Source organism: Ranitomeya variabilis, chromosome 5, assembly GCF_051348905.1.
Source record: "Ranitomeya variabilis isolate aRanVar5 chromosome 5, aRanVar5.hap1, whole genome shotgun sequence".
NCBI classification, from domain to species: domain Eukaryota; kingdom Metazoa; phylum Chordata; class Amphibia; order Anura; family Dendrobatidae; genus Ranitomeya; species Ranitomeya variabilis.
In genome coordinates this window covers 192,613,880-192,638,723 of record NC_135236.1, presented here as the reverse complement: position 1 = coordinate 192,638,723, position 24,844 = coordinate 192,613,880, and the positions used below count along the sequence as shown (strand labels likewise).

Here is a 24,844-nt window from a genome sequence, read left to right as displayed (position 1 = left end):
ATTGTGCTTTTTATTTCCTGAAGGTTGAAGCTCCATATCAGACACTGCGGAATCCTCTGAGCAAACTGCATAAACTGAACAGAGGTCACACACATTTTATCTTGGTGGATGATGGAACAGTTGGACAATACGGAGCAGACATTCGCATACGACAGGAATTAGAAAGCAGAATCTCTCTACAGCAAATTCATGCCAGTAATTTGTCCTTTAACTGATACTGATTGTAAAAGTTGCTTTGTGTGGTTAACGTCAATGAAATGTAGAGAAGACAACATATTTAAAATTAATCTATATAATTCTTTTAGAACAGTTTCTAAGACTGATTTTTAACAAATTTTATGGAGTGCTGAAATAAAATATGTATTTTTTAGGGACTGGCAAGCGAATTCCAGTTGTGGCTCTGATACTAGAAGGTGGTCCCAACACTATATTTACAGTCTTTGACTATCTTCAACAAACACCTCCGGTGCCAGTGGTGGTCTGTGAAGGAAGTGGCAGAGCAGCTGACCTCCTGGTATATGTTTATAAGCAGACAGAGAGCCAAGGGTAAGAGAGTAATTTGCACCATTGGGAGGTATAGTGAAAAACAAATTATTTTATTATTATTTTCCTTGTTTGTTCTCAGAAATCTTTTGGATGGTGTACAATGTGATATTATTACCACTATAAAGAAAACATTCGGCCTCAATCATAGCGAAGCTCTGCATATATTCCACACTTTAATGGCATGCATGAAGACCAAGCACCTAGTGAGTTCCATGATCCCTGAATGTCTTCATTGCACTTTCAGACTGTACTTCTGTTTCTCTTAAATGCGTTGTTTTCTGCTTGTCTTAAATGTGTTGTCTGGTTTTTTAAACACATTTTGAAATCCCTAATACAAATTCTGGGACTGACTACTAAGAGTGTCTTTAATCTTGAAGAACTGTCACTTCAATGCATTAAAAACTGGATCTAAAACTCAAATAATGATGGGCTGCTGGTGGAAAAAAAAAAAGGAATTCCGAGATCCTCAATCTTCAGATAGTATGTGTCTAATTCTCAATGCTTTTCAAAGTCATCTTGACTACTTCCTCAGGAGAATCACAAAAAAGAGGGACCAGCAACTGTCAGTTAAAATAGCTCTATCATTCAAAATACTAGCGCCAAGACAATAGAAAAAATTGCCCATTAGAGGTGAGGTTAGTGTTTTTTGTTCATAAATAAAGCTAAATAGAAAAATACAACAGCGAGAAACGGAAATGAAAAGATATTAAGAGTTGGGGAATGTGAGTGATATCGTTACACACCTGTTCTAGATCTGTGTCTTGCTTTTCTCATCCCGGTCCACTAGAGTCTGTCGTGCTCCATGTCAAGCTTTGTAGACAGCCTGGCGTGATCCCATGTGCGCATTAGCCCGGCCCTATATAATACTCTCCAAGGCTCACACCTTGACTTCAGTGATGCTGGACCTTTGTTAGCTCTGTACACCTTGATCTGCTCAGCTATTGCCTGTGGACACTTGGATGATTTCCGCCTGCCTGCGGCTTCCTGCTCTCCGCCCGCCTGCCGTCTCCTGATGTCTTCTGCCTCCCTGCGTTTTCCTGTACGCTGCCTGTCTGCAAGAGGAATCAAGGTGAGGCAACATGTAATGCTGTGATTTATGATGGCTCAGATAGTGAGGAAGAAGGTGCATAGGTGTTCTACTCCAAAGAAGTGAGAAGAGATATGAGGAAAGGATAAGGTGAAAAAAGGGGAATCCATTAAAAAGATAATTTTATTTGAGAGACAAGGATTGGTGTGTGTGTAGTTGAATATGTGGGATTAATTATAGTGAAGGGAAATTAAATTGTTGTTAGGGAAATACATAAGTGAGTGAAGAGTATACAGTTACATGAGAGAATATTATAGGATTATATTTATTCACTAAATAAATAATTATGTAAAAACTGTGATTTAGATTATATGCAAATAAATAATAGAATGAAAGTGTGTGAAATGGGCTATAGGAAGGATATGTACAAAAGACGGGTATAAAAATATATATATAAGCTATGTGTAAAACACGCAAGAAAAAAATGTGTGAAAAATTATGTGAGAGAATGTGTTGAATTTTGTTAGAGGAGGGGGACAGAAAACAAATAAAGGTGTTCATCCTATTTGGGAACCGTGAATATAGCGAATGGCAGCAATTAAAGGGACACTGTCACCTGAATTTGGAGGGAACAATCTTTAGCCATAGGGGCGGGGTTTTCGGGTGTTTGATTCACCCTTTCCTTACCCGCTGGCTGCATGCTGGCTGCAATATGGGATTGAAGTTCATTCTCTGTCCTCCATAGTACACGCCTGCACAAGGCAAGATTGAAGTTCATTCTCTGTCCTCCATAGTACACGCCTGCACAAGGCAAGATTGCCTTGTGCAGGCATGTACTAAGGAGGACAGAGAATGAACTTCAATCCCATATTGCAGCCAGCATGCAGCCAGCGGCAGTAGCGTAGCTACTGGGGGGGCAGAGGGGGCCATCGCCCCAGGCCCTGTCACATGAAGGGGCCCACCGGGAGCCAGGGCCACTTCTGTGAGGAGGCAGAACACCACATCGGAGCTGAGCAGCATAATGTCTGCTCCCATCTGACGGAGACTCTGCACGCTGCTAGCACAGTGGCCGGCTGCAGAGTCTCCCCCCTGCAGTGAATGGTTTCGTCCGTCTGACTTGATCATGAAGCTTTTCCCGGCTGCAGTTTTCTTCACTCTGTGCACGCTGGGATTGGCTCAGGCACGCTGGGTCCTAGTGCCCACATCTTGCATTTCACTTACACTTCCTGGTCCTGCCTGCAAACTTCATCAGTAAGTGCTGGGGATGGAACTTATCAGGTTTATTAAATTCAGATATGTCACTGTGAGGTGTATGTGAGACCATTGGGGTATTGTGGGGGCTGAAAGTGAGGGGGACAGAGTACTGGGGGGTGAATATGAGACCATTTGGGGGTTGTGAGGGCAGAAGGTGGGTGAGGTGGGACAGGAGGCTGAGGGGGTGGATGTGAGATGATGGGGGTATTGGGGCTGAAGTGGGGGAGGGAGGACAGGGCACTGGGGGGTGGATATTATAATGTTTTGTTATGATATATGTACTCCATCATGAAATATTTGCTGTCTGGGGAGGCTGGAGATGGAAATGGGTGGGGGAGATTCGGGGGGTAGGGGGCTTTTGATACGTACCACCTGGGTCTTTTATGAGTATTAGTATTAGGAGCCCGCATGCAGTAACCAAGAGCTGCATCACATTTGCAGCACCACTCCAGCATTATTTTTTATCTCATTGCTGGAGCAGTGCTGAAAATCCACATCCCCTGCCCTCTGTCTGATACTCTCCTTCTGGCGTTTTCATCTGTTTTAGTCTCCGCTCGGCTCCGTCTCCTGCAGTGTGTGACCTGTCCGTGGCTCCAGTGTTTCATGGAGCAGCGCAGAGGTCACTAATCAATGTGAGTCTGTGGGAGCCTCGTTCTGGCCTCTCTCACGCTCAGGGTATGTGCACATGTTGTGGATTGGCCGCTGCAGATTTGCAGCAGTTTTCCATCTGGTTTACAGTACCATGTAAACCTATGGAAAACCAAATCCGCAGTGCCCATGGTGCGGAAAATACCGCGCAGAAATGCTGCGTTGTATTTTCCGTAGCATGTCAATTCATTTTGAGGATTCCGCAGCATTTTACACCTGCTCCTGTATAGGATTCCGCAGGTGAAATCTGCACAAAAAACACAGGAAATCCACAGTAAAGCCGCACACGAATCCACAGCAAGTGCACATAGCCTCATAGTCTTACATTGAGCGCCTGTGACATAGCTTCTAACTTCTGGCCTGTCAGAAGCTGCGCTCACAAGTTTGAGCCTCGGCACTGCAGCAGTGCCACAAAATAGTGAATACGCCGGAGGATGAGTAAATGACCGGGGCATCCAAATCATGACAGGGAGCTGCGGGCCCATACACAGTATTGTGTATAAGGGAGCTGTGGGCCCATCATACTGTGTATAAGGGAGATGCAGGCCAATCATACTGTGTATAAGGGAGCTGCGGGCCCATCATACTGTGTATAAGGGAGCTGCGGGCCCATCATACTGTGTATAAGGGAACTGCGGGCCTATCATACTGTATATAAGGGAGCTGCTGGCCCATCATACTGTGTATATGGGAGCTGTGGGCCCATCATACTGTGTATATGGGAGCTGCTGGCCCATCATACTGTGTATAAGGGAGCTGCAGGCCCATCAGACAGTGTATAAGGGAGCTGCGGGCCCATCATACTGTGTCATCATACTGTGTATAAGGGAGTTGTGGGCCCATCATACTGTGTATAAGGGAGCTGTGGGCCAATCATACTGTGTATAAGGGAGCTGCGGGCCAATCATACTGTGTATAAGGGAGCTGTGCACACATCATACTGTGTATAAGGGAGCTGTGGGCCAATCATACTGTGTATAAGGGAGCTGCGGGCCAATCATACTGTGTATAAGGGAGCTGTGGGCCAATCATACTGTGTATAAGGGAGCTGCGGTGCCAATCCTACTGTGTATAAGGCAGCTGTGGGCCAATCATACTGTGTATAAGGGAGCTGTGGGCCAATCATACTGTGTATAAGGGAGCTGTGGGCCAATCATACTGTGTATAAGGGAGCTGCGGGCCAATCATACTGTGTATAAGGAAGCTGTGGGCCAATCCTACTGTGTATAAGGCAGCTGTGGGCCAATCATACTGTGTATAAGGGAGCTGTGGGCCCATCATACTGTGTATAAGGGAACTTTGGGCCCATCATACTGTGTATAAGGGAGCTGTGGGCCCATCATACTGTGTATATGGGAGCTGTGGGCTCATCATACTGTGTATAAGGGAGCTTTGAGTCCATCATACTGTTTGTAAGGGAGCTGCAGGCCCATCAGACAGTGTATAAGGGAGCTGCGGGCCAATCATACTGTGTATAAGGAAGCTGTGCACACATCATACTGTGTATAAGGGAGCTGCGGGCCCATCATACTGAGTATGTTGTTGGGGAACAGAAACCTGCAGTTCCAGGAAAGGTAATCGGTTTTTGACAACTATGAGAGACAATTACCTTTCACAACTGGTTCAGGACCCAACAAGGAGGGGGGCACTGCTAGACCTAATATTAACCAACAGGCCAGACCGCATATCAAATATAAGGGTTGGGGGTCACTTGGGGAATAGTGATCACAAAATAATAAGTTTTCATGTAACCTTTAATAAGATGGGTAGTAGGGGGGTGACAAGGACACTAAACTTCAGGAGGGCAAATTTCCAACGGATGAGAGAGGATCTTGGTGCAATTAACTGGGATGATATCCTGAGACACAAAAATACACAAAGAAAATGGGAGACGTTTATTAGCATCCTGGATAGGACCTGTGCACAGTATATACCGTATGGGAATAAACATACTAGAAATAGGAGGAAACCAATATGGCTAAATAGAGCTGTAAGGGGCGCAATAAGGGACAAAAAGAAAGCATTTAGAGAATTAAAGGAAGTAGGTAGTGAGGAGGCATTAAATAAATACAGAAAATTAAATAAATTCTGTAAAAAGCAAATCAAGGCAGCAAAGATTGAGACAGAGAGACTCATTGCCAGAGAGAGTAAAAATAATCCCAAAATATTCTTTAACTATATAAATAGTAAGAAACTAAAAAATGACAGTGTTGGCCCCCTTAAAAATAATCTGGGGGAAATGGTGGATGAGGATGAGGAAAAAGCCAATATGCTAAATGACTTTTTTTCATCAGTATTTACAAAAGAAAATCCCATGGCAGACAAAATGACTAGTGATAAAAATTCCCCATTAAATGTCACCTGCTTAACCCAGCAGGAAGTACAGCGGCGTCTAAAAATAACTAAAATTGACAAATCTCCGGGCCCGGATGGGATACACCCCCGAGTACTGCAGGAACTAAGTACAGTCATTGATAGACCATTATTTTTAATCTTTAAAGACTCCATAATAACAGGGTCTGTACCACAGGACTGGCGTATAGCAAATGTGGTGCCAATATTCAAAAAAGGGGCAAAAACTGAACTCGGTAATTATAGGCCAGTAAGCTTAACCTCTACTGTGGGTAAAATCCTGGAGGGCATTCTAAGGGACGCTATACTGGAGTATCTGAAGAGGAATAATCTTATGACCCAGTATCAGCACGGGTTTACTAGGGACCGTTCATGTCAGACTAATTTGATCAGCTTCTATGAAGAGGTAAGTTCCGGACTGGACCAAGGGAACCCAGTGGACGTAGTGTATATGGACTTTTCCAAAGCTTTTGATACGGTGCCACACAAAAGGTTGTTACATAAAATGAGAGTAATGGGGATAGGGGAAAATATGTGTAAGTGGGTTGAGAGCTGGCTCAGGGATAGGAAACAAAGGGTGGTTATTAATGGAGCACACTCGGACTGGGTTGCGGTTAGCAGTGGGGTACCACAGGGGTCAGTATTGGGCCCTCTTCTTTTTAACATATTTATTAATGATCTTGTAGGGGGCATTCAGAGTAGAATTTCAATATTTGCAGATGACACTAAACTCTGCAGGGTAATCAATACAGGGGAGGACAATTTTATATTACAGGAGGATTTATGTAAACTAGAAGCTTGGGCTGATAAATGGCAAATGAGCTTTAATGGGGATAAATGTAAGGTCATGCACTTGGGTAGAAGTAATAAGATGTATAACTATGTGCTTAATTCTAAAACTCTGGGCAAAACCGTCAATGAAAAAGACCTGGGTATATGGGTGGATGACAAACTCATATTCAGTGGCCAGTGTCAGGCAGCTGCTACAAAGGCAAATAAAATAATGGGATGTATTAAAAGAGGCATAGATGCTCATGAGGAGAACATAATTTTACCTCTATACAAGTCACTAGTTCGACCACACTTAGAATACTGTGCACAGTTCTGGTCTCCGGTGTATAAGAAAGACATAGCTGAACTGGAGCGGGTGCAGAGAAGAGCGACCAAGGTTATTAGAGGACTGGGGGGTCTGCAATACCAAGATAGGTTATTACACTTGGGGCTATTTAGTTTGGAAAAACGAAGACTAAGGGGTGATCTTATTTTAATGTATAAATATATGAGGGGACAGTACAAAGACCTTTCTGATGATCTTTTTAATCATAGACCTGAGACAGGGACAAGGGGGCATCCTCTACGTCTGGAGGAAAGAAGGTTTAAGCATAATAACAGACGCGGATTCTTTACTGTAAGAGCAGTGAGACTATGGAACTCTCTGCCGTATGATGTTGTAATGAGTGATTCATTAATTAAATTTAAGAGGGGACTGGATACCTTTCTGGAAAAGTATAATGTTACAGGGTATATACACTAGATTCCTTGATAAGGCGTTGATCCAGGGAACTAGTCTGATTGCCGTATGTGGAGTCGGGAAGGAATTTTTTTCCCCATGGTGGAGTTACTCTTTGCCACATGGGTTTTTTTTGCCTTCCTCTGGATCAACATGTTAGGGCATGTTAGGTTAGGCTATGGGTTGAACTAGATGGACTTACAGTCTTCCTTCAACCTTAATAACTATATATAAGGGAGCTGTGGGCCAATCATACTGTGTATAAGGGAGCTGCAGGCCAATCATACTGTGTATAAGGGAGCTGCGGGCCAATCAAACTGTGTACACAGTAAGGGAGCTGTGCACACATCATACTGTGTAAAAAGGAGCTGCGGGCCCATCACACTGTGTATAAGGGAGCTGCAAGCCCATCATAATGTGTATAAGGGAGCTGTGGGCCAATCATACTGTGTATAAGGGAGCTGCGGGCTCATCATACTGTGTATAAAGAAGCTGTGGGCCCATCATACTGTGTATAAGGGAGCTGCCGGCCAATCATACTGTGTATAAGGGAGCTGCGGGCCAATCATACTGTGTATAAGGGAGCTGTGAGTCCATCATACTGTTTGTACGGGAGCTGCAGGCCCATCAGACAGTGTATAAGGGAGCTGCGGGCCCATCATACTGTGTATAAGGGAGCTGTGCACACATCATACTGTGGGTAAGGGAGCTGCGGGCCCATCATACTGTGTATAAGGGAGCTGTGCACACATCATACTGTGTATAAGGGAGCTGTGCACACATCATACTGTGTATAAGGGAGCTGCGGGCCCATCATACTGTGTATAAGGAAGCTGCGGTCCAATCATACTGTGTATACGGGAGCTGTGGGCCCATCATACTGTGTATAAGGGAGCTGCGGCCCCATCATACTGTGTATAAGGAAGCTGTGGGCCCATCACACTGTGTATAAGGGAGCTGCGGGCCCATCATACTGTGTATAAGGGAGTTGCGGTCCAATCATACTGTGTATAAGGGAGCTGTGGGCCCATCATACTGTGTATAAGGCAGCTGCGGGCCCATCATACTGTGTATACGGGAGCTGCGGGCCAATCATACTGAGTATAAGGGAGCTGTGGGCCCATCACACTGTGTATAAGGGAGCTGTGGGCCCATCATACTGTGTATAAGGGAGCTGCGGGCCAATCATACTGTGTATAAGGGAGCTGCGGGCCCATCATACTGTGTATAAGGGAGCTGTGAAGGCATATTGTGCATATGGGAGCTGTTGGCCCATTACACTGTATATAGGGGAGCTCTGGGGGGCATATTACTTTCTATAGTGGAGTTCTGTCAGCATTATACTGTGTATAGTGGAGCATTGGGCTCATACTATCTATAGGGGAGCAGTGGGAACATCATACGGTGTATAGGGGAGTTGTAGGATCACCATACTGTGTATAGGGGAGCTGTGGGGGCCTTATACTGTGTATAGGGAAGCTTTAAGCTCACCATACTGTCTATAATGGAGTAGTACATGGGGGAACTTAGGGGACATTATTAAATGTTAAGTGGGCACTTAAGCATCATTGTTATAGGGGCACTCAGAGTATTGTGACCATCAAAGTTGCATATGGTCCCAATATGGCGGTAAAGTCAACGTTCGTTTTTGTATATAGATTTATTATCAATAACAGTGCGGTCATATTCTGAGGTTCCCCTATATTCACAATTAGAGTGCGCAACCGTAGCTGTAATCAGGGTTAGCTGGTTAGGGGCCCACTCAGATGTTTCGCCCCCCCTAGGTTGAAACCCTAGCTACGCCTCTGGCCAGCGGGTAAGGAAAGGGTGAATCAAACACCCGAAAACCCCGCCCCTATGGCTAAAGATTATTCCCTCCAAATTCAGGTGACAGTGTCCCTTTAAGAAACAAGGAGAAAAATTAAGAAATGCCACTCTGAATATGTGTTCATAGTTAAAGTATATTGTTATTACCAAATTATGATAATGTTTCTGAAGAAAGGAAGGGGAAATATAAGGGAAATAAGTAAAAAAAATAGAATGTTTGTCACTAAAAGAAAAAAAAAATAAAATATCATTAATCTCGTAAAAATCCATAGCCTAGATATTTAGTAGCGGAAAATGAACTGCATATGGGAGAAGGAAGGGCAAAGAGTGTAGGTGAATAGGCATAAAGATGTATATACACTGCTCAAAAAAAATAAAGGGAACACTTAAACAACAGAATATAACTTCAAGTAAATCAAACTTCTTTGAGATCAACCTGTCCACTTAGGAAGCAACACTGATTGACAATCAATTGCACATCCTGTTGTGCAAATGGAATAGACAACAGATGGAAATTATTGGCAATTATCAAGACACCCCCTATAAAGGAGTGGTTCTGCAGGTGGGGACCACGGACCACATCTCAGTACCAATGCTTTATGGCTGATGTTTTGGTCACTTTTGAATGTTGGTTGTGCTTTCACACTCGTGGTAGCATGAAACAGACTCTACAACCCACACAAATGGCTCAGGTAGTGCAGCTTATCCAGGATGGCACATCAATGCGAGCTGTGACAAGAAGGTTTGCTGTGTCTGTTAGCGTAGTGTCCAGAGGCTGGAGGCGCTATCAGGAGACAGGCCAGTACACCAGGAGACATGGAGGGAGCCGTAGGAGGGCAACAACCCAGCAGCAGGACCGCTACCTCAGCTTTTGTGCAAGGAGGAACAGGAGGAGCACTGCCAGAGCCCTGCAAAATGACCTCCAGCTGCCACAAATGTGCATTTGTCTGCACAAATGGTTAGAAACAGACTCCATGAGGATGGTCTGAGTGCCTGTCGTCCACAGATGGGGGTTGTGCTCACAGCCCAACACCGTGCAAGACGCTTGGCATTTGCCACTGAACACCAGAATTGGCAAATTCGCCACTGGTGCTCTTCACAGATGAAGGCAGGTTCACACTGAGCACATGTGACAGACTTGACAGAGTCTGGAGATGCCGTGGAGAGTGATATGCTGCCTGAAACTTCCTTCAGCATGACAGGTTTGGCAGTGGGTCAGTAATGGTGTGGGACATCATGTCTCGTTCCATCCACCAACGTCACATTGCACGACAGACTGTCCAGGAGTTGGCGGATGCTTTAGTCCAGGTCTGGGAGGAGATTACTCAGGAGACCATCCGCCATCTCATCAGGAGCATGCCCAGGTGTTGTACAGTAGAGAAGTCATACAGGCATATGGAGGCCACACACAATACTGAGCATCTTTTACTTGTCATGAGGCATTTCCACTGAAGTTGGACCAGCCTGTAATTTGATTTTCCACATTGATTTTGAGTATCATTCCAAATCCAGACCTCCATGGGATATTCATTTTGATTTACATTGATAATTGTTATGCTTCATTGTTCTGAACACATTCCACTACGCAATGAATACAAATTTGCAACTAGAATATTTCATTCAGTGATATCTAGGATGTGGTATTTTAGTGTTCCCTTTATTTTTTTGAGCAGTGTATTTATTGTGCATAATAAAAAATTACGATAAAAATATGATTAATATATATAAAAGTGTGTAAGAGATATATGAGAAATAAAAAGGGAATGCAGTGGGATCGATTGAAAACACAGGTATTAATTGTGTTAAAAACTTCATTAAAGGGAGTCTGTCAGAAGGTTTTTGCTATGTAATCTGAAGACAGCATGGGATAGGGGTTAAAATACAGATTTGAGCAATGCCTCTCTTATCAAGCTCCGTGATTTTGTTTACTTGCAGTAATTGTTTTAAGGAACTTATAATTGCTCAGACAGAAAAGTGCGTGTATGCTAGTCTGACATGCCCCCTCCTGTGATAAGCAGCTCAGGGTCTATAGACATTGTATGAACAGAGCCTGGTGTGGGCGGGGTTAGCTCTCTCAGCTCTGCTTCATGCTAAATTTTAAAACTATAATCATGTCAAAACTGCTACACCCAGTAATCTAAGTGATACATCATTGGATTCAGCTGCTGTTTGCCTACATCAGTCTGCTCTCAATTGAGATAGCAAAAACCTGCTGACATATTCCCTTTAATAAAGTTGTAATAGACCCATTATATACTGTAAATGATTAACAAATTATAAATATATACACAGTATATCACAAAAGTGAGTACATCCCTCATATTTTTGAAAAAGTTTTATATCTTTTCATGGTACTACAATTAAAATATGATACTTTGATACAATGTAAAGTAGTCAGTGTACAGATTGTATCACAGTGTATATTTGATGTGCCCTCTAAATAACTCCACAAACATCCATTAATGTCTAAACCACTGGCAACAAAGATGAGTATACCCCTAAGTCAAAATAGCTAAATTGTTCCCAAATTGTGAATATTTTGTGTGGCCACCATTATTTTCAAGCATTACCTCAACTATCTTGGGCATGGAGTTCACTAGAGCTCACAGATTGCTACCGGAATCCTCCTCCACTCCTTCATGATGACATCACGGAGCTGGTGGATGTTAGAGACCTTGCGCTCCTCCACCTTCCCTTTGAGGATGCCCCACAGATGGTCAATATGGTTTAGGTCTGGAGACATGTTTGGCCAGTCCAGCATCTTTATACTCTGCATCTTTAGCAAGGCAGTTGTCATCTTTGAGGCGTGTTTAAGGTCATAATCATGTTGGAATACTGCCCTGCACCCCAGTTTCTGGAGGGAGGGGATCATCCTCTGCTTCAGTATGTCAAATTACATGTTGGCATTCATGGTTCCCTTAATGAACTGTAGCTCCCCACAGCTGGTAGAACTAATGCAGCCCGAAACCATGATACTCCCACCACTATGATAGACTGTATGCAAGACACACTTGTCTTTGTACTCCTCACCTGGTTGCCGCCACACATGCTTGACACCATCTGAACCAAATATATTATCTTGGTCTCATCAGACCACAGGACATGGTTCCAGTAGTTCATGTCCTTAGTTTGCTTGTCTCCAGCAAACTGTTTGCAGGCTTTCTTGTGCATCAGCGTTAAAAGAGGCTTCCTTCTGGGATGACAGCCATAAAGATCAATTTGATGCAGTGTGCGATGGCGTATAATCTGAGCACTGACAGGCTGACCCCCCCCCCACCTTTAACATTTTGCAGAAATGCTCGCACCATTCATACGTCTATTTTGAAAAGACAACCTCTGGATATGACGCTGAGCACATGCACTTAAACTCTTTGGTTGACCATGATGAGGCCGGTTCTTAGTGGAATCTGTCTTGTTACACCGCTGCATGGTCTTGGCCACTGTGCTGCAGCTCAGTTTCAGGGTGTTGACAATCTTCTTACAGCCTAGGCCATCTTTATATAGAGCACAATTCTTATTTTCAGATCCTCAGAGGGTTCTTCACCATGAGGTGACATGTTGAATATCCAGTGACCAGTATGAGAGAGTCTTAGATTGATAACACAAAATTTAACAAATCTGCTCCCATATACACCTGAGACCTTGTAAGACTAATGAGTCACAAGACTCTGGGGAGGGAAAATGGCTAATTGTGCACAATTTTGCCATTTTGACTTTGAGGTGTACTCACTTTAGTTGGCAGTGGTTTAGACATTAATGGCTGTGTGTTGAGTTATTTAGAGGGCACACCAAATTTACACTGTTACACGAGCTGTACACTGACAACTTTATATTGTATCAGTGTCATATCTTCAGTGTTGTCCCATGAAAAGATATAATAAAATATTTTCAAAAATGTCAGGAGTGTACTTACTTTTGTGTTATACTATAAAAAGATGTATATAAGTGGATAGTGATATGAAGTAGAATAAAAATTAAAAAAAAACTACATGTTAATTAAATAACAGTGTCCCTACAGGCCTGTTTACTGTGTGCACGGCTCATGTGTTTCTGTTTTAATCTATTGTTTTCTTGTTTCTACAAGACTAGGGAGGTGTTCACCCCTCCTTGTGAGCCGTGCACTTAAAAGTCATTCTATGCTGCATGTCCACATTGAACATTACCTTTCTGAATCCTGCTCATACAGGTTTTATACGTATGACCAGGTTTTTACATACATCAAATCGGGATTACATACATTAGTTGGGACTGCTCTAATATGGGTATACCTTGATGTTTGGTAGAGCAGCTTAATATACATTTTTTGCAAATATCATATTAACTAAATACCCTGTGTCTTTCCACCTTTTTATTAGCACTTGGTGTTTACTGTTATTTTTTTTTTGTTTTCATGTGCCTTTTTTTGTGTGGTTTGTCTCCTGGTGGTGTGAACAATGCCCTACAGGCCTGTTCACTGTGTGCATGGCTCATGTGTTTCTGTTTTAATGTTAATTTTTGCCAGAGCTGTATATATCTTACTCCTCATACTTATTTAATTAAGAGACCACCACATCAAATCCCTGTCATGGGCAGCCCAATATCCAGACCTGAACCCCATTGAAAACCTCTGGAATGTAATCAGGAGGATGATGGATAGTCACAAGCATCAAACAAAGAAGAACTGCTTAAATTTTTGTGCCAGAAGCAGTGTAAAAGACTGGTGGAAAGCATGCCAAGAGGCATGAAAACGGTGATTAAAAATCATGGTTATTCCACAAAATATTGATTTCTGAGCTCTTCCTGAGTTAAAACATTAGTATTGTTGTTTCTAAATGATTATGAGCTTGTTTTCTTTGCATTTTTTGAGGTCTGAAAGCACTGCATTTTTTTTTTTAATTTTGACCATTTCTCCTTTTCAGAAAAAAATACAAAATCTATTGCTTGGAAATTCAGAGACATGTTGTCAGAAGAACAATTTACATTTTACTCAAAAATATACCTATAAAGAGAAAAATCAGACAAACTGAACATTTTGCAGTGGTCTTTTAATTTTTGCCAGGGCAAAACACAACAGTAACGCAAGAAATATAGTAGTAGCATATTTTTTGAATGACTGATCTATTTAAAATGACACCTCACTCCTGTTCCCTCTATTTTCATGTTCACCTGAGGAAGAAGTCAGCATGACTTCAAACGTGTTGAGGATAAACCGCATACTATCTGACCATTAAGGATCTTGGAATTCTTTATTTCCACCAGCAGGCCAGCATTTTCAATGTTTCCTATTCTGTTTCCGAATCCACGTTGACTCTTCTAACTAGCGGAGTAGCAGCTGGATATTTTACTAAGCTTTTTCAAAAGGTCTGCAAACCTAAAAACTCATGTAGCTAGGTAACACCCTATGTGTGCTTTCTGTCCATTTTCAGCTGCACTTCCATGCATTACACATTCACGTGCTGCCAGGCAACTAAAAATGATTGAAATAGCTCCTTATTAGCTGCAGCCCCAATAGCGGGAAAACTTATGATTATATTATTACTGATGTATCCCTCTAATTGAAGGTATAGTTTAAAGGGAAGATTATTCACTGTCATGGGGCATGTTTTGTGATTCTCCCATTAACAAAGTACATTTTAATCAATAGATCTTGGAATAATACTAATTTCCACAATTGGATGCGTTAGAATAAAATGTTCCTGTGCTGAGATAATCTTATAAATGTTCCCCTGCTGTGTACTGTGTAATGGCTGTGTCTGACTGTGCAGGAACATGGTCTGATCATTTCACATCTCCTGACCAGGGGAGGAAGCAAAAAAAAATATAGATATTACAGCAGGGGATCACAGCTACTACATTCTGTGAGGTAAAACATATCGCTGCCTGTTCAAAAACATATTTTAACTCACAGAAAGAATCAGCTGTGATCCTGCACTGTCTTATCTGTATACTCTTTTACTTCCTCACCTTGCCTGGAGCTCATGAAGTGGAGCAACACTGCACGGTCAGACACGGCCATTACACAGTACATGGCAGGGGCACATTATCTCAGCACAGGAACAATTTTTAACACATCCAGTTGTGAAACATTTTATTATTCCAAGATCTATTAATTAAAATGTACTTTGTTGCGGGGACAAACCTTTTAAAGACGGTCTCCTTTTTTATAGCTAGGCTTGATAGGTTGCTTTCCTACCTGGTCCACTTACTGTACCTCTGTTTGAGTTACAAATGTTCCAATCACTGATGCACACATATATACTCATTACATACATATTAATTTCTCCCATACACCTATTTATGTATTTGAATTTGTGCAATACAATGAACTGCTAATATCAATGGATAACTATTAAAGATTCTGGGAATCATCATTGGTTTACACTATTTTCAATGTTATACCTTCCTAAACATTTTTTTTTTTTAACAATATTAAAGGGAATCTCTCAGCAGGTTTTTGCTACCTCATCTGAGAGCAGCTTAATGTAGGAAAAGAGAATCTGAATATAATGATGTATCACTTAGATTACTGGGTGCAGCGGTTCTGACACAATCAGAGTTTTTAGACTTAGAAATTAAGCAGAGCTGGGAAAGTTAATCCCGCTCACACCACAGCTAACCCTGCCCACACCACAGCTAACTCTGCCCTGACCAGGCTCTCTGTGTACAAACTCCATAGACAGTGAGCTGCTTAGTTGCCTGATTGGTCCAGCAATATTAATCTCAACAGCAGCACTTTGACAGGTGATACATCCCTGAATTCTGTGTTTCAGGCTCTATCTCCTTCTGTCTTCAGAATACCTAGCAAAAACCTGTTGGCAGATTCCATTTAAATCTAATTAATGTTGTTTATCTTTATATCTGCCTGTTATAGATAACTGTGTTCCATGCTGGGCCAGAAGAACAACAAGATATTGATGTTGCAATCCTTACATCACTGCTAAAAAGTCAGTATCTAATGACATTTTCAGGAGAGTTGTTAGTCTCTAAATGACAATATGTGGTTTGTGACTGCATTTAGTAGATGTAAGATATGATCATACAATTTAGATTCAGGGGCTCTGAAAATATTGTTTACAAAGCCTGACTTGGTTTTTTTAAAGGGGACCTGTCACCAGGTCAAAATAGGGCATATTTTACTTTTATTTTATTCCCACTGCTCCCTCGAGTATTCCATTTTTTTTCTAGCCCACCATACTTCTCCATAGCTATCAGGCCACTTTCTCTAGTAGTAGTTGTTATGGTCCTTGAAAGAGGCATAGCTCACAGGATAATAATGCAGATTAGCCGAAGACAGACACCCCCAAGTGAAACCTGTGAGGCTGCCCATTGGTGAAGACCATAAAGGTACCGTTACACTAAACGACTTACCAACGATCACGACCAGCGATACGACCTGGCCGTGATCGTTGGGGAACGACTTCGGCATCGTTGAAACTGTCTTCAATGATGCCGAAGTCCCCCTGCAGCACCCGGGTAACCAGGGTAAACATCGGGTTACTAAGTGCAGGGCCGCGCTTAGTAACCCGATATTTACCCTGGTTACCATTGTAAAAGTAAAAAAAAAACGTCAAGTCGGTCTCAGATCTGCTGGGTCCTACGTGTCTAGTGTGAATACCTCTCTTAGGCTGAAGCCTGAATTTCTGGGTAGGTAGGATCCTGCTGCAATTAAAACCACCACAGGCTGGAGACTCTCTTTCAGCTTAAGAGAGGTAATCACACTAGATAGACACGTAGATTCCCAGCAGATCTGAGACCGCCTTGTCATTGGTTGCTGGGCATACAGGAATTGGCCAAATCATGTGCTAAGCGTCTCTATTTTTTCTTATTATCTAGAGCAGTAATGCTATTCATATTTCATATATTACATATTTACATGCTTTAGCACTACAGAGTGCAACTTTATTTGTTTGAGCCTCATTCAGACATGCTTTTCTTTCTTATATGTGAAAAAATGGACCTAATTCGATTAGTGTGCTGGATCAGATTATCATCAATGCTTGGTCAGAGTGTCAGTTTTTAGTGTTTCATTAGTTTTACTTGCATGGAAAAAAAATGATAGCATCTATCGGAACGATTTGATTTGATCCATGAATTGAATTAAAAACAAACTTGTCTTAAAAAAACACTGACACTTGGTCCACAAAAGAACAGGCACATGTCAATATCCACATGGGCTATAACTGGTACGTGTTCTATGCATGAAAAATATGGGTAGAACACATACAGTGAAAGTTTGCGAACTCTTCAGAATTTTCCATATTTCTGCATAAATTTTACCTAATACTACATCAAATTTTTACACAAGGCATAAAAGTAGGTAAAGACAACCAAATTAAACAAATGAGTCAAAAATATTAGACTTTTTTTTTTTAATTGAGGGAAATGATCAAATATTACGTCTGTGAGTGGCAAAAGTCCCTAAAGGATTAGCAATTGACTTGAAGATGAAATTAGAGTCTGGTATTTACAATCAATGGAATGACAATTCGGTGTGAGTAGGTGACCTATTTTATTGAAAGAACAGGGGTCTCGCAAAGTCTACTCTTCACAGCACATTTGTGGAAGTGTACAGTGCTTCATGCAAAGGTGATTTCTGAGGACTATAGAAGAGAAGTTATTGTTGCTCATCAGCCTCAAAAGGATACAAAACCGTCTAAACAGAATGGACTCTACCAATCTACAGTCAGACAGAAAGGTTTAGATACAACTATTATTGCAGAAAGATGCTGAAAGCAAAAGTTCACATAATTTTGACACTCATAGAAATGTGATACTGGATTGTTTGACTAATTTAAAAAGTGCCAAAATCTAATATTTTTACTCATTTGTTTGATTTGTTTCTTTATCTACTTGTACAACTTGTATGAAAATCCGATATAGTTTTACATCCAATTTATGCTGAAATATGGAAAATTCTGAAGGGTTTATAAACTTTCAAGCGCCAATCAGTGTGGTAAAATGGACATCTGAATGAGTTTGAGGTAGAAATGGAAGAACATTGACTCAGTTACCCGGGACTGACATTTCTATAAGCATGAGGCTTTAATAATTTGCTTCTCATTGGTTATTTTCCAGGATGATTGTATTATTTACCTATAAAATTTGACGTAACACTAAAAATATACAGATTAATGGACGAATTAATAACAATTGCAGACGTAAAGGTTTATCATTATGTTTTATTGTGCTTTCAGGTACAAATATGTCTCCTTATGATCAACTTGTTCTTGCCTTGGCCTGGGACAGAGTAGATATTGCCAAAAAATACATTTTTATACACGGACAACAGTGGTTGGTATGTATACAGTATATTTTAATATGAATATAACTAATGCTAAGTTTCTCTTGCACAGCTTTAATCTCACATAATGAGATACACATAATATCACTATTTACGACATTTATAATAAAATAATTTTCTAATTGACAATTTCTTTCTACAGACTGCACCACTGGAACAAGCCATGTTAGATGCACTTGTAATGGATAGAGTGGCATTTGTCCAACTTCTTATAGAGCATGGCATCAGTATGCACAGGTTTCTTACAATCCCCAGGCTGGAAGAATTGTACAATGCAGTAAGTACTCTTATCTTAAATTCTGGTGATGAGGACACTTTGTTTCCTTGGCTTAATTTTGTTAAATGAAGCCAAAATTTTGATCATCCAGTTTATCAAATTATGGCTGCTTGTAGAAGTAAGATGTGCCAATAATGGAAAACATCATGCACACCAGATAGGGACCTTATTCTTTTCAGAGAAGATTCTGAAGTTTCTTGTAGTAAAAAATAATTCAGAACATTTATTGACAGCTTAATGGATCAGAAGAATCTACTGCTTTCATTCAAAAGGATAATTTATGGTATAACAAGTTATCAAAATACCAAATTTCTCAAATAGTAATAAAACAGTAAATTGAAGTCAGAAGTGAAACATCTCTCAGGCACTCAATACAGATTAATTTGTGTCTCTAAAAAGAAGAATTTTTTTTTACTTTATATCCTGTTCCTAAGCCATTTTATCTCATGGAAATCCAACCTAGTAATTTTGTGGACAACATTGAAATCAATGTGTAAAACAAAGCACAAGGAAGTTTTCATCAGAAAGCTGCATTCACCATACACTGTACAATAAGTAATTCTGGCCTGAAATAAGAAGTACACTCTTCAAAAAAATAAAGGGAACACTTAAACAACAGAATATAACTCCAAGTGAGGCTGTGTGCACACGTAGCATATTTTTCGCGTTTTTTCGCTATAAAAATGCTATAAAACCGCGAAAAAAACGCTACCATTAAGCATCCTATGTAACAGAATGCATTCCGCATTTTTTGTGCACATGCTGCATTTTTTTCCTGAGCGGAATCGCATTCCAGAAAAAAACGCAGCATGTTCATTAAAATTGCGGAATCGCGGCGATTCTGCACCCATAGGAGTGCATTGATCTGCTTACTTCCCGCACGGGGCTGTGCACACCATGCGGGAAGTAAGCAGATCATGTGCGGTTGGTACCCAGGGTGGAGGAGAGGAGACTCTCCTCCACGCACTGGGCACCATATAATTGGTAAAAAATAAAAGAATTAAAATAAAAAATAGCGATATACTCACCTTCGATGTCCCCCGCAGTCTTCCGGCCTCTCCGCTGCACGCTGCCGCTTCGGTTCCTATAGCTGCTGGGCGGTGAAGGACCTGCGATGACGTCACGGTCTTGTGATTGGTCGCGAGACCGCATGTGACCGGTCACGTGACCAATCACAAACCGTGACGTCATCACAGGCCCTTCACCGCACAACAGCTATAGGAACGGACGCCGCTGAGGTCTGCAGGTGAGTATAACCATGTTTTGTTTTTTTTAATTATTTTTAAACATTCGATCTTTTACTATAGATGCGGCATAGGCAGCATCTATAGTAAAAAGTTGGTCACACTTGTCAAACACTATGTTTGACAAGTGTGACCAACCTGTCAATCAGTTTTCCAAGCGATGCTACAGATCGCTTGGAAAACTCTAGCATTCTGCAAGCTAATTATGCTTGCAAAACGCTAGTTTTCTGCGGGTATATGCATGCTAATTCTGCATGCGATATACCCGCGGCAGGAGGCACAGAATTGCCGCGGAAATTTCCGCGGCAATTCTGCAACGTGTGAACTTAGCCTACATCAAACTTCTGTGAAATCAAACTGTCCACTTAGGAAGCAACACTGTTTGACAATCAATTTCACATGTTGTGCAAATGGAATAGACAACAGATGGAAATTATTGGCAATTATCAAGACACACTCAACAAAGGAGTGGTTCTGCAGGTGGGGCCACAGACCACATCTCAGTACTAATGCTTTCTGGCTGGCACTTTTGAATGTCGGTTGTGCTTTCACACTCGTGGTAGCAAGACACGGACTCTACAACCCACACAAGTGGCTCAACTAGGAGACAGGCCAATACACCAGGAGACATGGAAGGGGCTGTAGTAGGGCAACAACCCAGTAGCAGTACCGCTACCTCAGCCTTTGTCCAAGGAGGAACAGGAGGAGCACCCCCAGAGCCCTGCAAAATGACCTCCAGCAGGCCACAAATGTGCATGTGTCTGCACAAATGGTTAAAAACCGACTCTATGAGGATAGTCTGAGTGCCCGATGTCCACAGATGGGGATTTTGCTCACAGCCCAACACCGTGCAGGAGGCTTGGCATTTGCCACAGAACACCAGGATTGGCAAATTCGCCACTGGCACCCTGTGCTCTTCACAGATGAAAGCAGGTTCATACTGAGCACATGTGACAGACGTGACAGAGTCTGGAGATGCCGTGGAGAGCGATCTGCTGTCTGCAACATCTTTCAGCATGACCGGTTTGGCAGTGGGTCAGTAATGGTGTGGGGTGACATTTCTTTCTTTCATCTGCTCGCCAGAGGTAGCCTGACTGCCATTAGGTAGTGAGATGAGATCCACAGACCCCTTGTGAGACCATATGCTGGTGCGGTTGGCCCTGGGTTCCTCGTAATGCAGAACAATGCCAGACCACATGTGGCTGGAGTGTGTCAGCAGTTCCTGCAAGATGAAGGTATTGAAGCTATGGACTGTCTGTTCCCCAGACCTGAATCCGATTGAACACATCTGGGACATGATGTCTCGCACATCCACCAACGTCACGTTGCACCACAGACTGTCCAGGAGTTGGCGGATGCTTTAGTCCAGGTCTGGGAGGAGATCCCTCAGGAGACAATCCACCGCCTCATCAGGAGCATGCCCGGGCATTTCAGGGAGGTCATACAGGCACGTGGAGGCCACACACACTACTGAACATCACTTCCTTGTCTTGTGGCATTTCCACTGAAGTTGGATAAGCCTGTAACTTCATTTTCCACTTTGATTTTGAGCATCATTCCAACTCCAGACCTCCGTTGGATATTAGTTGATTAGTGATTTATGCTGAGAATTTTTAGGTTTTATTGTTCTCAACATATTCCAATATTCCACTATGTAATGAATAAAGATTTACAACTGGAATATTTAATTAGGATGTGGGATTTTAGTGTTCCCTTTATTTTTTTGAGCAGTGTATACAGTGCCTAAAAGTAGTATTCAACCCCCTGCAGATTTAGCAGGTTTAATGAGATGCAAATAAGTTAGAGCCTTCAAACTTCAAACAAGAGCAGGATTTATTAACAGATGCATAAATCTTACAAACCAAAAAGTTTTGTTGCTCAGTTAAATTTGTATAAATTTTAAACACAAAAGTGTGGGTCAATTATTATTCAACCCCTAGGTTTAATATTTTGTGGAATAACCTTTGTTTGCAATTACAGCTAATAATCGTCTTTTATAAGACCTGATCAGGCCGGCACAGGTCTCTGGAGTTATCTTGGCCCACTCCTCCATGCAGATCTTCTCCAAGTTATCTAGGTTCTTTGGGTGTCTCATGTGGACTTTAAAGGGAACCTGTCACCACGTTTTTGGAAGATGGGATAAAAATAGCGTTAAATAGGGGCAGAGGTGAGCGTTACATTAGTGTGTGTGTTATGCGTTTATTACCCACCTAAGTTGCCGAAATAACTTTGCAAAGTCTCCGTTTTCGCCTGTCAATCAGGCTGGTCAGGTCACATGGGCGTGGTGTCTTCACCCAGATTTGGCGTAGTTTTCCGTTGGTGGCGTAGTGGTGTGCGCATGCCCAAAGTCCGGAATCCTCTTCCAGGGGATTTAAAATAGCGCGGTGTTCGTTATTGCATTGGTGATCGGTGGGCGCGGCCATCTTCCTTTGGCCGCGCGTGCGCAGAAGCGGCGCTCTGCTGGCCGCGGCTTCAGGAAAATGGCCGCGGGATGCCGCGCGTGCGCAGATGGATATCGCGGCGGCCATTTTCCTGAAGCCGCGGCCAGCAGAGCGCCGCTTCTGCGCACGCGCGGCCAAAGGAAGATGGCCGCGCCCACCGATCACCAATGCAATAACGAACACCGCGCTATTTTAAATCCCCTGGAAGAGGATTCCGGACTTTGGGCATGCGCACACCACTACGCCACCAACGGAAAACTACGCCAAATCTGGGGGAAGACAACGCCCATGCGACCTGACCAGCCTGATTGACAGGCGAAAACGGAGACTTTGCAAAGTTATTTCGGCAACTTAGGTGGGTAATAAACGCATAACACACACACTAATGTAACGCCCACCTCTGCCCCTATTTAACGCTATTTTTATCCCATCTTCCAAAAACGTGGTGACAGGTTCCCTTTAATCTTGAGCTCCTTCCACAAGTTTTCAATTGGGTTAAGGTCAGGAGACTGACTAGGCCACTGCAACACCTTGATTTTTTGCCTCTTGAACCAGGCCTTGGTTTTCTTGGCTGTGTGCTTTGGGTCGTTGTCTTGTTGGAAGATGAAATGACGACTCATCTTAAGATCCTTGATGGAGGAGCGGAGGTTCTTGGCCAAAATCTCCAGGTAGGCCGTGCTATCCATCTTCCCATGGATGCGGACCATATGGCCAGGCCCCTTGGCTGAGAAACAGCCCCACAGCATGAAGCTGCCACCACCATGCTTGACTGTAGGGATGGTATTCTTGGGGTCGTATGCAGTGCCATCCAGTCTCCAAACGTCACGTGTGTGGTTGGCACCAAAGATCTCGATCTTGGTCTCATCAGACCAGAGAACCTTGAACCAGTCAGTCTCAGTCCTCCAAGTGATCATGAGCAAACTGTAGACGAGCCTTGACATGACGCTTTGAAAGTAAAGGTACCTTACGGGCTCGTCTGGAACGGAGACCATTGCAGTGGAGTACGTTACTTATGGTATTATTGACTGAAACCAATGTCCCCACTGCCATGAGATCTTCCCGGAGCTCCTTCCTTGTTGTCCTTGGGTTAGCCTTGACTCTTCGGACAAGCCTGGCCTCGGCACAGGAGGAAACTTTCAAAGGCTGTCCAGGCTGTGGAAGGCTAACAGTAGTTCCATAAGCCTTCCACTTCCAGATGATGCTCCCAACAGTGGAGACAGGTAGGCTCAACTCCTTGGAAAGGGTTTTGTACCCCTTGCCAGCCTTGTGACCCTCCACAATCTTGTCTCTGATGGCCTTGGAATGCTCCTTTGTCTTTCCCATGTTTACCATGTTTGAGTGCTGTTCACAAGTTTGGAGAGGGTCTTAAATAGTCAGAAAAGGCTGGAAAAAGAGATAATTAATCCAAACATCTGAAGCTCATTGTTCTTTGTGCCTGAACTACTTCTTAATACTTTAGGGGAACCAAACAGAATTCTGGGGGGTTGAGGGGTCGAATAATAAATGACCCTCTGAAAAAACTTTTCACAATTTAAAAAAAAAATAAACAAAGAAATAACATTCTTTTTTGCTGCAGTGCATTTCACACTTCCAGGCTGATCTACAGTCCAAATGTCACAATGCCAAGTTAATTCCAAATGTGTAAACCTGCTAAATCTGCAGGGGGTTGAATACTACTTGTAGGCACTGTATATATATATATATATATATATATATATATATATATATATATATATATATATATATATATATATATATATATATACAGATACTGTATACTATGTGTATATTCCTATTCTATTGTAAGCTGTCAGTGTGATTTTACTGTACACCACACATGAATTGCCGGCTTTTCAAAGGACACCAGTGCATATTTCTCGCAAGTCACCCGCATGGTCCGTGTGTTATCCATTTTTTTCTCGCACCCATAGACTTGCATTGGCGAGTCTTGGCCGATATATGGTGCAAATCGCAGCATGCTGCGATTTCACTCGCATGTATAATACAGGGAGAAATAAATGGATGATGGGGGCTGCCCCATAGATTAACATTGGTCAGAGTGCTATGCGATTTTTGTCGCATAGCACTCGTCCATATTCCACTCTAGTGTGACTCCAGCCTTGTTGTGTTATGAAACTTTCCAACAGGTCCTAAACAAGACATAAGTGTTTCTTTCTTGCCTGGAGTGTTTCTTTAGTTTGTTATTTATACATTAAGTTAAATTGGTTATTTATTGGCTAATTATTATTATTATTATTACTATTATAATTATTATTATTATTCACTATTAGAGTGCCATTTATTCCATGGCGCTTTATATGTGAAAAGGGGTATAGACACGTACAATAAACAGGAGCAATACAAGGCAAACACAAGTACAGAAGGAGACAGGACCCTGCCGGCGAAGGCTGACAGTCTGCAGGGGATGGGTGAGGACA

At 42.3% G+C, this 24,844-nt stretch overlaps 2 protein-coding genes across 2 annotated transcripts in view; both read left to right on the top strand.

The window, feature by feature from the left end:
• LOC143775487 (transient receptor potential cation channel subfamily M member 7-like) overlaps window positions 1-550 on the top strand; it is a 31,902-nt gene extending 31,352 nt beyond the window's left edge. The window contains exons 7-8 of the mRNA XM_077263676.1: window positions 24-195; window positions 372-550. Of these exons, the coding sequence (XP_077119791.1) occupies window positions 24-195; window positions 372-550 (351 nt within the window). The remainder of the gene's footprint in view (window positions 1-23; window positions 196-371) is intronic.
• A 905-nt stretch (window positions 551-1,455) lies between these two features.
• The window catches only part of LOC143775485 (transient receptor potential cation channel subfamily M member 7-like), a 211,044-nt gene continuing 187,655 nt past the window's right edge, over window positions 1,456-24,844 (top strand). Inside the window, exons 1-4 of the mRNA XM_077263672.1 lie at window positions 1,456-1,615; window positions 16,015-16,087; window positions 18,338-18,438; window positions 18,587-18,721. Coding sequence (XP_077119787.1) covers window positions 1,559-1,615; window positions 16,015-16,087; window positions 18,338-18,438; window positions 18,587-18,721 — 366 coding nt within the window. The 5' untranslated portion in view covers window positions 1,456-1,558. The remainder of the gene's footprint in view (window positions 1,616-16,014; window positions 16,088-18,337; window positions 18,439-18,586; window positions 18,722-24,844) is intronic.